Raw genomic sequence first — 15,343 nt, 5'->3', positions numbered from 1 at the left:
ATGTCATACTTAACAGCCCCATAGGGCATCGCAGCCCCGCCCCGTCCTTACTCAGGCTCCGGAAGAGATGTCCCCATTCATTTCTTTCATCCATAGACATTTCATTAAGTATTTATTTAAACGTCTTTTTAAGCCTTTGACAAAGCCACCCCGGGTGCTGAGGAATCATGACAAACATTCCTTTTTTTAATGCAACGATTAATTAGAAAGCGTATAGAAGAAGGGCAGGGTACAACACTGTTTACATCATTTTTGTCAAAAGTGCAGAAACTACACTCCCACAAAGCATTGCGATTCCTGGTATGTATCCCATTAACCATTGCGAATCGCACCGCGGCGCACTCAGTTTAGTTATCCAGGCCAGCTAGGATAAGGCCTGACACGTAGTGATTTTCACCTCTGCGGCCGCTTTTATCTTCATCTTTAAAATAGCGCATCATATTTGTAAAAGAAAGACTCGCTCACTGAGTGCATTAATCTGCCGGGGGGGGCAGTAGCTATTTCTGAGGTAGCCGCAAGCTCCACCAATCATAGACGTTGACGTCACCGGATGTAAATATTTAGCAGCATGGGTAGTGAAGTTCTTCTCTGTGGGATTGTTATTAAAACATGAGTTTATTAAAACTATAGTGATTGCATACATACTTTGGGTTTCTATAGGAGCATATAGAACCATTTTACAACCTGCATCCTAGTGGTAAGTGTACATTGAATTGTTACGACTTTATGCCTGATAATGAAATCCCCTATGGTGTAAATGCAAGGGCAGTTTACTTCCGGAACCTCACTGCGATGCCCTATTGTCAGATTGTACTATTCCTCTGCTTCAATTATGTGACTTCAATTATGTGACTTGTCAGTGTCGCCCAGGATTGTTACAGCGAGACAAAGAAAGCATCGTACTACAGCAACAACAACGCTGCAATGCGTTGTTGGCGTTTGTGAGCTCGCAGACCTGCTATTTTCGGTGCATGACACCGGCGTGCGGCTTAGTATATATCATCCTTAACCGGTCAAAGTGCAAACATCCTTCATACATTTCAACAAGACTCTCAGACCGGCTCAGTTTGACAGCTGCGCTTCCTGTGAGTTACGGATGGGTCCGTGTCTGGTAGCATCGTCTGCAGAGTTACTTGGTTGCGTGTCAAGGGCATCCTTCGCCTCGGCTGCTTTAACGCTCCCTTCGTCACCACCCACTGAGCCCTCCCCGTCCTCTCGTCTATCCATCGCTCCTTCTGCCAGGCTGCTCACCTCGATGATGACGATCCCCTCCCCTCCTTCCAATTGAAATATACCTTCCATGGCTCCCCCGCCCTCCCCGTCTCTCCCGTGGGAGGCGCTGCGCCTTCCTCCTCCCGCGTCGTCCCCCGCCATTGCTTGTCCGTCTCTCTCGATCAGCGCGATCATCTGCATGCCCTCCCCGCTCGCCTGCTCCATCTTGCCGTCGCCGCTGCCGTCGTCGTCACCCAGCTCGAACACCACGCCTTGCCCGTCGAGAGGCACCAGGCCCTGGGCGCGCGTGCAGGAGAGCTCCAGGGCGTCGTCCGGGCCTCGGGAGGTGTAGTGGTCGTCCGGGCTCTCGTGCTGGGCCTCGGTTTGGAAATGAAGTACAAAAGACTCTCCCTGCCTCCCCTCCCCCTCCGCCGCCCCCCCTCTGCTCTCGCTCTCCCCTCCCTGGCCCGCTCCCCACTCCTGCAGGAGCGATACCATCCCCCGCTTCTCGCCCATTTCTCCGTCTCCTCCCTTGCTCTGTCCGTCCGTCTGGAACTGCAGCACGAACGACTTCCCCTCTCCGCCCACCGCTCCGTCCACGTCGCCGTCCCCGTCAAACCTCAGCACATACGACTCCCCGCCCGCCTCCCCCTCTTCCTGCTGCTGCTGGTTCGTCCTGGTGTCGTTCTTGAAACACAACACAAACTGCTTCCCCGTTGCCTGGCCCTCTGTCCTTACTTCCCTTAGAGCAGCACAGGGTTCCCCACCCATAGCCGCAGGGGCAGAAGAGGAGGGAGTCTGCGTCACCGTGGTGCTAACCGTGACTGAGGGTCCTGAGCTAGGTGTCATAGACGACATTGAGGAGGAGGAGGAAGGGGTTGGCACCGTGATGGAGGCTGTGAAAAGGGTACAGGGGGACGCCGTGGATGCAGGTGATGATGACGACGGCGACAATGACGGCGCTACAGTAACACTAGCAGCAGTAACAGTGGGCGCCACTTTGCAGTTCACCACTGTCGTGGTTCCTGTGCTTCCACCAGCTTGGCTGACATCCGGAGGGTTCTGGATGGTTGCTTTGGGCTTGCGGCCGCGTCGGCCCCTCGCGGTGCGCGTGCTCCTTCCCAGGATTGGCTTGCTTAGCAGGGAATCGGGCAGGGGGCGCGTCACCAGAGATGCAGGGCCAGCGGTGCCGTTGGTGATGATGATGCGAGTGGTCTGCGGTTGTTGCTGGGACACCACGGGAAAGTGTGGGATCTGGTGGGTGGCGGGGCTCAGCACCGGCTGGAGCGTCTGGAGCAACGGGAGGGTCTGGGTCTCCGAGGCGGGGGAAGCCTGCTGGGGGCCGGCGGTCGAGGTGGGGACCAGAATGAGGCTGGGCTGGCTGCCGTTGGCCGAGGGACACTGCAGGAGGAGGTAGTTCTGTGTCTGCGGGGGAGGAGGCGGGGGCGGAGGCGGGGGAGGCGTCGGGGCCGACAGCGGGATGAGCTGCAGGCCGCTGGCCGTTTGGATCATGAAGTAGTTCTGGGAGGTGTTGGGCGGGATGTCCAGCGCCGGCTGGGACACGATCAGGCTGCCGCTGCTGCCCGACGCCTCCAGGGTGATGGGGTTGAGGAGGGTGGTGGTGGTCGTGACCCCTCCCATGCTGGCTTTAACTGACACGCCGTCTTTCAGTCCCCCAGTGGTAGCGGCGGCGGTGTTGGCAGCGGTGGTGGTGGCCCCCCCGGGGCCCAGCACTGGAAACCCCGCGTGTGTCCTGATGTTAGGGGTGGGCGATATGGAAAAATACAATATCACAATCTTTTTCCAAGCTGTATCACGATACACAATCTTATCACGATTCTTTTTCATGTTGGTTTTTATGGTTATTTTTCAAGTTACTTAACAGTACAACCGCCTACAGCATAAGGTAACAAAAACTAAAAGAAAGGGGAGTAACAGACCATTTAGAACAGTGGTCCTCAATGTGGGGTCAAGGGACTCTCTGGGTTCCTTTTGGGAGGTCAAAATTGATCCTTACAAGTATGTAAGTCTGACAGTAAACAAATGAAACTAAATGGACCTTTGTTGGTTTCATTTGTATACTGTCAGACTTAAGTGGAGACCTTGACATTTGAGAACTACTGATTTAGACAAAAATGCAGGTTTAAATGAATTCAGCAATGAATCTCTGTATTAACAATTCAACAGGATTTTTTATAAGGCTCCCTCATCATTGTATCACGATATATACGATATCTCTGAAAAGGCATATCGTGGAGACATTGTATCGTCTAAAACAGGGCAGGAATTTCATGGAGGCCATGGCCGCCGTTGCCCCTCAGTTTGGCCTTGTGCCCCTCAAACCAATTAATGCCCCAGTTGACTGTACCAATTTCTCCCCCGTTCTTTCTTGTCAATATGTAGACAGTAGACACCCCCCCCATGTAGACAGTAGACACCCCCCCCCCCCATCTTTAAACCAGTCCTGTGACTTTGATTGGTGCAGGGCTGAGCATGGATCAGATTGTAAATAACATCATTTATCTATTTCACTGCAGATTAGGTTATCATCCCAAAACCTGAAATTCAACAAATTCTTTCAATGGACTAAAATCTTGTTGTATTTGATGGCCTTCGTGCCCTGGCATTTGGCCTTTGTGCCCTAAAAAAATGGACAAAAAGTGGCCTTGCCCCTAAAATGATGAAATTCCAGGCCTGGTCTAAAGGATATTTATCACCATATGTCCCAGCCCTACCTGATGTGCCTCTGCAGGTATGAGTGCAGGACAAACTCCTTGCAGCAGTAGGGACACTTGTAGTCCTTGCTGGAGGAGTGCGTGCGCAGGTGGAGCTGCAGGTTGGAGGAGTGCGTGAAGCTCTTGCTGCAATGGGTGCACTGGAACGGCCGCTCGCCAGAGTGGGTGCGCTCGTGCTGTGTCACCAGAGAGAAACCATTTAACAACAGAGTGGGTGCGCTCGTGCTGTGTCACCAGAGAGAAACCATTTAACAACAGAGTGGGTGCGCTCGTGCTGTTCACCAGAGAGAAACCATTTAACAACAGAGTGGGTGCGCTCGTGCTGTTCACCAGAGAGGAAGGTGAGAGAGAAACCATTTAACAACAGGGGTCTTCAACGTATTCAGGCCAAGGACCCCTTAGTTGAGAGAGAGAGAGATGAAGCAGGGACCCCCAGAACCTGTTCATAGATTCCATATAGTTTCATTGTTTGACAGCACAATCATCAGTGTATTTTCGATTCATGTCAATTCGTGTTTTCAGGTATTGACTTGAAACGTCAATACTTAATAAACTTGACCTTTCACTCTGTTCTTAATGTGCTCTTTTTTCACCCTCTACACTAAACCTCTTTGCCGAAAATAGACGATCTGCAAGCTCACAGCTTGTAGATCTGCTATTTTTGGCTAAAGTTCTCAGAATATGGACGCTAGGGTTCAAATCGTTAATATAAAAAAAGAGAAAAAAGTTTCTATCACTCAAAGATTTGGAGGACCCCCTATAGTAACTCTGAGGACCCCCTAGGGGTCCCGGACCCCCTGTTGGAGACCCCTGATTTAACAACATGGAGCCCAAGCGTCCCTATTCTGAAAGTACATTGGCTACTTTCGGGCAAAGACCCATTCTGTCTTTTCCTAAACCTCGGATCAAAATAGAGGTGTAACAGTGTTTTTCTTCCCCCTCTTCACAGTATTTTTTCTTCTCTGCGTGAAAGAAGACACATGGGGCGGCCGTTAACGGGAGCGGCCGCGCACAATGGGCTTTGCGACGTGTTGTAAGCTTGTAGATCTGCTATTTTCAAACATTTTGTACTTCAAGTATATTTTTGATGTCAACACTTTCATACTTTTACTCAAGTACATTTTGAATTCTGGACTTTTACTTGTAACAGAGTATTTCTACATAGCAGTACTGATACTTCTACTTCTTCCAAGTACAAAATGTGAGTACTTTTTCCACCACTGATAATGTGTGTGGCTGCCTGGGGTTATACCTGTTTGAGGTTGGAGGTCTGGGAGAAGGACTTGTTGCAGATGGTACAGATGTGAGGTCGTAGGCCGGAGTGCATCTGGCTGTGTCTGCGCAGGCAGCTGGTGTTCTTGAAGGACTTGCCGCACTCCTTGCAGACGTAGGGCCTCTCTCCCGTGTGCTGCCGCAGGTGGTACTGGTAGTGGGAGCTCCACTTGAAGGTGAGCGGGCAGTGTGGGCACTGGAACGCCCTCACGCCCGTGTGCACCTTGGGCGGGGGTGGGAGGAGAGGGATTGTTAACATCCAAAAGGAAAAGTGAATGGGTCGATTACAACCAGAACAATTTACGTTTAGATTCCGTTTGATAATTCAGTGATTCTCACCGCTTAAAATGTCTACACTGTAGAAATGTGTACAATCCTCAGTGTCAGGGACATGCAGAGAATGCTGCAACGCGTTCCAAGCTTGGAGGTCAGCTATTTTTGGTACTTGATACCACACTGAACTAAGCATAATCAAGTGAATACTGGAGATGTGTGGCGTACGTACGGCATGGATTTCCACACAGAGAGCGCGATTCTTTCAACATAAGATGCTGCATTCAAGTTCAGGAGAGTTTGGACAAGGCAATTCTCTCTTCTGAATTCTGCCTTCAGGTGTGGCCTGGAAAGAGGGCATTTGCATTTCTTTCACCATAATAAAAACCTCATTCATGGTCTGGAGAGGGCACTTTTTTTTTTAAAAGGGCAGGGGCTCAAGCCCCCTTTGATGTCTATGTGTGTATGTGCCAGCTCAGTGTTAATTTAACGAATGGTTCCATTTGTGCACTCTTTTGTTTTCAGGGAAGATGTTTTTATAAGGAAGTTGTAGCCCATATCAGGAATGTGTTTTTCATCTTATCACTTTGTTTCATCACTGAGCCGAGAGATAAACTCGATGCAGCTTCCTTGTAACTGTAGACATAAACGTTACCCTCTGGTGGATGGACAGCAGAGAGGACCTCTTGAAGCTCTTCCCACACTCAGTGCAGCGGAACGGCCGCTCTCCTGTGTGGTCTCTCATGTGGTACTTGAGTCCTGATGAGCCCTTGAAAGCCTTCCCACACTCAGAGCAGCGGTATGGTCTCTCTGTGGGCCACACCATGTTTGAAACATGTAAGAAAAGCAAAAAAGGAATTGGTTTTACGCAACGTTTCACACTAGAAAGGTGCTCGGAGAGATGCTACCCACCACACCACATGCTCTATTAGGGTCATTCTATATACGAAAAGGAAGACGTTAAGTCTGCACACTAGAAAAAAAGGCTCCCATAGTAGTTTACCATGACTCATTCCGACTGCGAGACAAACAAAAGAGAAGGAGGGCACAGCATTGTTGAGGAGTTGCTGACCACAGTAAATACAAACAATGTTTAAAAGAAGGAAGTTGCACAGCTCGTAGGCACGATGAAGGGCGCAACCAACATTTCAACGTAAGACTACATGTCAAAACGTTGGTTGTGCCCTTTAAAAACGTTTTTTTTTTAAATTGTGGCTACCAACAGTCATTCTAAATATGACCCATGTACGTCAATTGTGACCTTGACTTGACAGGGTCTAATAATGGAGTGGCTTCTCTGTGCAGTCGGTAGGGCTGTCACAATTATGACATTTTACATGACGATTAATTGTTACTCAAATAATTGCAATTAACGATTTAATTGTGTATTTGTCGTTGACAATTACATTTTTGTTTGGCTTTTAGGCTTTGAAGTTGCACATAACTTAAATATACAAAGAAATTACTGAAATATTTGATAATTTTATACTTAAAAAAGAAAATTAATAGTGGAAATAGCCGATCTACAAGCTCACAACACGTCACAGTAGATCTGCCATTTCCACTATCAATGTTCCACTACTTTTTGAAAGAGTTTGTAACTATATTAACATTTCTCAACATGGAAACGATTATAACGATTATGCAAAATAATTGCGATTACCTCAAATAATTGCGATTAGACTATTATGTAATAATTGTGACAGCCCTAGCAGTCGGTACTTTGGAGGCCAGTATGGAGCTGGGTGGAACTCCAAAAAATGTTGGGTAAAATGTTGGGTAATCATATTGATGACGTCATTGTGGGGACTGATTGACGCAACAATGCCAGCTGGGATGTGTAATTCGCTGTGATTAGTCAACTTTCCTTGGGGGACATACAGTACATACAGGGGACTTGCATACGTACACATTGGAATGATTATGTCTACTTAAACGTATGGCTGAAGCTGTGAACAGAAATGACATGATGGCATGGCCTGGTCCTTTAATGCTTAATACTGCATGTGCCATTCATTCTGAAGGGCGGGTGGTGTCTGATTTCAAGACCCAGCCCTGTCCTGTCTGAGGCTGTCTCCACCCATGCTTCTATTCTGATCTCTTCGCCCATACGTACCTCCGGCGAGGGTGGTTTTTCCGCCACCAGCTGCCTTCTTGGGCGCCTTGGCCGGCTTGGCGTGCTGCTGCTGCTGCTGCTGCTCCTCCTGCTCCTCACCCACGGTGATGATGTCCACGTGGACGATGTCCCGCTGTACGCCGCCCTGCTGCTTGTCGGCCCGGCCGGGCGAGGAGGGCATGGGGAGGGACAGCGACAGGGACGCCGGACACACGATCTCCGCCTCGGCCTCGGCCAGGAGCCGCTGCTCGGGCGTGTGGGAGTGCTGGTGGGTGAGCAGCGACGACAGCAGCGGGAAGGAGCGGTCGCACGCCGAGCAGCTGAACTGGGAGCGCGACTGGGACGACAGAGAGTGCATCTGGAGAGAAGGAAGTCGGGGTCAAGAGTTAAAAGAGTTAAAACAACAAAATAATAATCTACAAGCCGTACAAGCTTGACCACATTACATATTTGCCTATAACTATAGTTTTTAGATAGGCTAACAAGACTATTAGACAAATGTCTATAGTTTGTAGATAGGCTACTGGTCACTGTGTGATCTCAACCTATGATGTCTTTTTTTTAAGATTTAGTTTTTGGGCTTTTATGCCTTTATTGATAGGACAGTAGACAGACAGGAAAATGGGTGGACAGACGGGGAGTGACATGCGGCAAAGGTCGTCCGGATCGGGAATCGAACCGGCGACGCGGCCAGGCATCCATGCCTATGTGGTGTGCGCCCGGACCAGTAGGCCAGCAGGCACCCCAGCCTATGATGTCTATCTATAAAAGATTGGGACTCCACTCGCAGGAGGAATATTACTTTATAATGTTACGTTTATTTATTTGTAAAGATTTTTTTTCTGTCCCAATGATCCTTCCATTTAAGTCAGCCTCACCAGTGAGACGTGTCTGTTGAGGCCTCCGGTGGTCTTGAAGGTCTTGTTGCAGTAGCCACACTGCAGCCCTGCACCGCTGGCTCTGACCTCTAGCTGTCCCTCTGAGCTCTGAGCCACCTCAGTGAAGCTCTGCAACAGGTCAAACTGGGCCTGGGTCGTCCCCATGTTCTGAAGGACATAAAAACATGTGCCATCGTCTTTGGGTTAACATACTGTTGTTAGAATTCAGCAGTTTTTGAAGTTGGGTCACAGATGTTGGACAACTTTGTTTTTTTACAACAAGGGTTCATATTTTAGATTGTAATTAGAGAAAAGAAAAGATGAGTTAAAATGTTTTCATTTATTGCTTTCTATTGTTTTAGCGATTTTTTAGATTTAGATTTCAGTGGGTGTGGGCATGTGTACAAGTGGCTAAATATGCCATATGAAACAATAAGCCAGCGATTTCTTTACTATTATTTACAGTAACACTACTAGCCCCCATAAGTCACATCTTTCCATGAAAGATTGCGGAGCATCTTGGGAATGGGCTTATTGTGTCTAAAAAGACATATTTAGTCACTTGTAAGCATGCCCCAACCACTGAAATCAGCATCGTTAAAATGGCTAAAACAATAGAAAGCAGTAAATGAAAACATTTGAACACTCATCATTTCTTTTCTCTAATTACAATCTAAAATATAAACCCTTGTTGTAAAAAAACAAAGTTGTTCTTTAAGTGCCTTACTCAAGGACACATCAATGGGGTAATGAGAGAGAATATGCATTTATGCTGCTCAATCACTTCCCACTTCCCAGACCAGAGCTTTCCTGCCGGTCTGGGGGATTTAACTGGCAATCTTCCAAAGCACGCTCCTCTTGAAATTTGTCTTGGTCTGCAGGAACATTTTGACACTCACAAAGTCAATAATGCCAGGGTTCCCACACATTTTTACCAATGAATTTCCACATTTTTTCCAGAATATTTAACCCAATTTCCAGGACTATATAACAATCATTCTGCGCAATAATGAGTATTTTACTCCTGTGTGCAATGATAGGCAGTATAGCAAAAATAGCAAATTTCGTACCAATATATTTTGCTACACCACCTATCCTAGGTCATAGCTCACTGGAATACAAGACTCCGTATTACTTCTCTTTTTTTATAATATAATTGTCCATTGTTTTGCATTTGCACCATTTATACATTTTAAAGTAATGAAGGATGCATGGATGTTTTAATAGTTAGGTTGCACTGCACAGGTCAGGTTGGTGTCACGTTAGCTCTGGTCCAGAGCGTCAGCTGCACTGACGCTCTGACAGACCCGTTGCTAAATGACTAGCCCCTATGAGCGCTTATGAGCGCTCAACTTGAGGTTTCCCACCGCGGAGAATAGACTTTCAGCAACGCAAAACTACCTTTGGTTTGGTGAGTAGTGAAGTAGTTTAGTTTATTTTGACTCAAGTTGAGCGCTCGTAGGGGCTGAGAAATCCCGGTCTAGTCATTTAGCGACGGGTCTGTCAGAGCGTCAGTGCAGCTGAGTGTCACGTGACAAAGGAAGCTACTGTAACTACGCATCACACAGCGCTGCAGCACTTTGTGAGCTTGTATATCTGTTCTTTTTGTCAGATACATTAGGCTGCAACCAGTTGTGAAAAAACTGTTACATATTTTGTGTAATGTTATACGTGTTTTAGAAAATGTTTTTTTTTATTAATAAAATCAATAGTCAAAAACAATGCATAGACAAATATATTTCCAGGACCTTCCAGGACCCTTGATCAATTCCAAACCTTTTCAAGTACTGGAAAATGATTTTTCTAAATACATTTCAAGATATTTCCAGGAATTTCATTACCGAGGAGACCCTGTAATGCTGACACACATGGGACAGGGTCAACAGTATCTCAAAATAAAACCAGATCATAATTATGAAAAACATTAACTCGGTTCCATCACTTACTGCGTTGTCTCCATCCGCCGTCAGGCCCAGCAGCTCGTCGGCCGCGTGTCCGTTCTCGGCCACCGTGGTTGTCTCCACCACCTCCTCGAAGTCGGCCAGCAGGTGGCCCACCCCGACCTCCATGCCCACCGCCGCGCCCACCGCGTCCGCCCCACCGCCGCCGGGCTCCCCGCGGTGCTCCCTGGGCGCCATGTGGATGACCTGATGCTCCTCCAGCTCGGTGCGCGTGCCGAACGTCTGGTTGCAGCTGCCGCAGCTGTACAGCAGCACGCTGGCGCCCGTGTCCGTGCTGAGGTGAACCTCGGTGCCGATGGCCCGCGCCGTCCCGCCGCACACGTCTCCCCCCGATGCGGTGAGGGCGAGCTGGGGGAGGAGGCCCTGGGCCTGGCCGGGCGAGGAGGCCGCGGCGGCAGAGAGGTACACCTCTTCCACCTGTGGAGGAATTCAGATCAATTAAAAATCAATGGGAAAATGAGGAGACAAGACAATATATTAGGTGGTGGTGGGTTATGCTTTATGTTACATGATATCATGGACAGAAGTACAGTTTAACACTCTGGTCAGTGGTAAAGTAGTCCTGCCAAGAAGAATGGTCAGACACTAGAGTTATACTGTGTGGCTCCAAGGCGCTGGGACGAGCTGTACCATAATAAGACAATAACTACTCAGTCCTAGTGAGACATGTAGACTCTAACAAGCTATCCTGTATCATTCATGATGTATCATACGAACTAATAATGTCACACATAATCAATCATGATAATATAATATCTACTACACACCCCGACGCCCATGGCGCCCTCCTGGCTCACGAAGCCCACCATCTCCGTCAGCATGGACGACGTCACCTCCTCCGACGAGCCCACCACCACCTCCACGATCTGACTCCCCTCCTCGCCTCCTCCCCCTGTCCCCGCCTTTCCCTCCTTCGCCGCCGCCGCCGCGTGGGAGTTCTTGTGCAGCGCCAGGTTGGACGAGTGCGTGAAGCTCCGGCCGCACTCGCCGCACACGTAGGGCCGCTCGCCGGTGTGTATGCGCATGTGCTGCCTCAGGTTGGTGGACTGCGTGAAGGACTTCTTGCACACGGAGCAGGTGTACGGCTTGACGCCCAGGTGCACGTTCTTGTGTCGCCGGAGGCTGCTGGAGTTCTTGAAGGCCTTGGGACAGCTGTCGCACGGGTACGGGCACTCGCCGGTGTGCTGCCGCAGGTGGTACTGGTAATGGGAGCTCCACTTGAAGGTGAGCGGGCAATAGGGGCACAGGAAGGTACGCAGACCGGTGTGAACACTCTGATGGACCTGGAGTGTAGACAAAGGGTGAAATGATTAAACCACATGAACCCTACATGATCCCTTAACAACCCATTTAGGCCTAGAATTATTGAATGCTTTAACTATTGAAAAATGGCAGATATACAAGCTCACAGCGCGGCACCGAGTGCTGCGCTGTAAGCTTGTAAGATCTGCTATTTTTGAAAAAGTTGTGAAAATTTGAGCAAATCTTTGAATATATGCATTTTTAAAGCGAACATTTGTAACTCAAATTTTGCTTCTGGGTGGTCCTGGAAATAAATATTTTGAGATGGGGGTCCGTGGCCAAATACATATCATTTTGGGGGTCCTTCACATGAAAACTTTGATAACCACTGTCATAGTAGTCTCTCAAGAACAGACTAACTGAGCTCCAGTTAAGTGAAAAGGACCTTTTCTTTGACGATGGCTGGCCAGATTGCTGACATAGAAACATAGGTTTTTCAAAAAACCTTAGAAGGATTCAAAAGACACTTATAGAATCGGGTCAAAATTCTATCGGTGCCTTGTATATCTGCTATTTTTCAATAGTTAAAGCATAAAATAACTAGAAGCAGTGCTCTTCCGAGCACAGGTCTCCACCAGGCCACACAAATCGGCCTGTTATAGCGCCACCATGAGGCTGATTTAAAAAATGTGGGCAGAGGTTCTGAATTAGCATCCAGGGAGTGTGTGTGCTCAGTTTGGCAGCGATCGGGCCAACGGCGCCGGAGATTAGCTGGTAACAACCAGGCCACACAAATCGGCCTGTTATAGCGCCACCATGAGGCTGATTTGAAAAATGTGGGGCAGAGGTTCTAGATTGGCATCCAGGGAGTGTGTGTGCTCAGTTTGGCAGCGATCGGGCCAACGGTGACTGAGATTAGCTGTTCACAAACTGCGAGGACGCACGCACGGACGCACGGACGGACGGACGGACGGACGGAGGGGAAAACATACTCTCCCTCAGCCTTCGGCTGGTGGAGACAATAATACACTATAATGCGTACCCGTTCTGAATGGGTTAAGGATCACGTAATAGGGGACCATTTGGTGACGATCTAGACGCTCACAATGCGACGCTATCAGTGATTTACAGTGAAGAGAGTTGGTACAGAGTGAAAAAAGAATGGGACCAAGACAGTACATACCCCTGGGGTAGCACAGTCAAATAAGTATATAGGGTTTACGTGGTTAATAGGATTTCTAGTAATTTCTGAAGTTCACATTGGCATGTGTTTACTGTGCATTAGAATCATAATAGAAAATGACATGCATAGTTACACAGTATTGATGTGGTATGACTATGTAATAATGATATTACTGTCGTTTCCACAAAGCATTTACAGACTGTGTGTTGCAGCATAAATCTTGTGTTAATGGATGTTGAACAACAAACATCTATTTCTTACTACCTCTAAATGCCATCTCACCTGGAGCAGAGAGGAGCGTTTGAAGGCTTTGCCACAGTCCTGACATTTGTAGGGCTTCTCTCCTGAGTGAGACCTGACAACAGAAACCTTCACATTCAAACCGCTTGCAGGCAATGTAATTAAACAGAATACACACAAACATATCTTCCATAGGAAACCATGAATGGGTCTCGACCTAGTGTTTGGGAACCAGCGTTCTAATAAGCCAAAACACACACACACACACACACACACACACACACACACACACACACACACACACACACACACACACACACACACTAGGGCATTCACGAATAGTGATTTTTAGTATTCGAATTATTCGACCTCAAAGTATTCGAATAGTCGAATATTCGACAGGACTGGCCAAAATGTCAAATATTAAGAAAGCAAGAGGCGAACATTGTGAAAATAGCAGATCTACATGCTCACAGATCTGCTATTTTCACAATATTTATCTGCGGAACCGAGTCAAATTAAATTTAATACCTACAATTCCAAGTGCTTGTCAGGGTGGGGGTCCCCAGTTCAAATATGTTTATTTTGGGGGTCACGGCCTAAAAAGGTTTGAGAACCCCTGGTATAGAGCATTAACAAATTCATCCACCAGGGGCATTGACAACTCGTTCTTATGACTTCCTATCTAGCAAAGCTTTATAAACTATATATTTTTAAAGAGAAAACAATAAAAAAATAAAAATAAGCGAATATACGACTTCGGTGAACAACGTCGAATAGTGACTTTGATATACGAATATTTGGTGAATGCGCTAACACACACACACACACACACACATACATTACACACACACACACACACTGAGAGAGAGAGAGAAGTACCTTTGGTGGTAGAGCAGGGCCGAGGAGCCCTTGAAGGCCTTGGGGCAGAGGTTGCAGCGGTAGGGCCTCTCGTTGTTGTGGCTGCGCTGGTGGTGCGTGAGGCGGGACGACCAGCGGAAGCTCTTGCCACAGTCCAGGCACTGGAAGGGGTGGTCCGCCTGGTCCTGGTGGCGGGCCGGCACCGTCGACGTCACCATCTCCAGCACCACCTCCTCTCCTCCTCCTCCGCCTTCCACCACCGCCTTCTCGGCCTCCGCCAGACCCTCGTCTTCCTCCTCCTCCTCCTCGCCCCGTTCCCCTCCGTCCTCCTCGCCCGACCCCAGCAGGGACGGGAAGGGAGAGAGCGACGCGGAGGAGGACTGGAGCTCCGCTTGGACCACCAGAGTGGCCACCGAGTTGGCCATGGATGGACAGACTGGGGGTGGTGGTGGGAGGGAGGGAGGGCAGCACAGGTGAGTGTGGGTGCCTTCCTTGGCACTAAATGTGTTTGGCTGTCAGTTGTGGTGCAGTAGTGTCTCTTTGCCACCTTCCTTCATTGTCCCTGCTCATTGTTTGATCAACGCTTCTGCTGAGAAGGGAGAACCCTGTCTTTCCATATCCGATTCTGAAAGATGAAAATGACATTGATTCATCGAAGACTTTATTAGAAGGTTGCATAGGAAAAAGAACAGTTTCGTGACAATACAGTTCACTGGTACATGGTCAACTAAAAGGAGATCCTAGTAAGCTTTACGGCTTATTTACACAGGATCCCATAATGACAATATTATATGACAGTATTATAAGTTATAACTTGGATATTACTTATGTCTGTGTCTCTTTAAATGACACCTCCTGCCTCCGCCCCGGCTATCCTGTTTAGTCCCCACCTCCTCCCTCCCTGCTATCTTTTCCACTGACCATCATTGTAACAACTGTCTGTCTGTACCCGCAGTGCGGTGCACAGCACACCACTCATTCCCACACACAGCAGCAATATGCTGAATATACACTATGTACTGTACAATGTACATGACAAGTGCCTCCCTGATTCCAGTCGCCGGTTATAAAAAAGGAAACAGCAGACAGTTAGCAACAGATATTCAGGGCAAATGACAGCTTGGTCGCTACCAAAACATAACAATTCTGGCCTGCAAATGTATTCTAGACCTCGTCAACGCGGAGTTGCTCCGTTAAATTTACTCGATATTGTTGGTGCATGCAACAGAGCTGAGGGGATGCTCACCCGACAGTTTTAACTCATCCTTAATGTTGTTTGTTGTTGTTGATGTTGTGAAAGGGAGCTGGGATCCGCAGTGCTAATCCACACAACCTTAACAAAAAACCCAGCGCAAACTAACTAGCAGTTC

General features: G+C 48.1%; 1 protein-coding gene across 1 annotated transcript; it reads right to left on the bottom strand.

The window, feature by feature from the left end:
• Positions 1-1,062: 1,062 nt before the first annotated feature.
• znf628 (zinc finger protein 628) lies at positions 1,063-15,343 on the bottom strand (the record flags this gene model as incomplete). The annotated part of the gene is made up of 11 exons (XM_080743398.1): positions 15,220-15,343; positions 13,995-14,598; positions 13,155-13,227; positions 11,215-11,730; positions 10,433-10,864; positions 8,487-8,654; positions 7,609-7,966; positions 6,148-6,302; positions 5,200-5,442; positions 3,948-4,123; positions 1,063-2,965 (listed from the first exon to the last, which is right to left on the bottom strand). Exons 2-11 carry the CDS (start codon positions 14,396-14,398, stop codon positions 1,063-1,065), a joined length of 4,428 nt encoding a protein of 1,475 aa, XP_080599524.1. The 5' UTR covers positions 14,399-14,598; positions 15,220-15,343.

Source organism: Nannobrachium achirus, assembly GCF_963921795.1.
Source record: "Nannobrachium achirus genome assembly, chromosome: 2".
NCBI classification, from domain to species: Eukaryota; Metazoa; Chordata; class Actinopteri; order Myctophiformes; family Myctophidae; genus Nannobrachium; species Nannobrachium achirus.
This window is presented reverse-complemented; position numbering and strand designations above follow the sequence as displayed.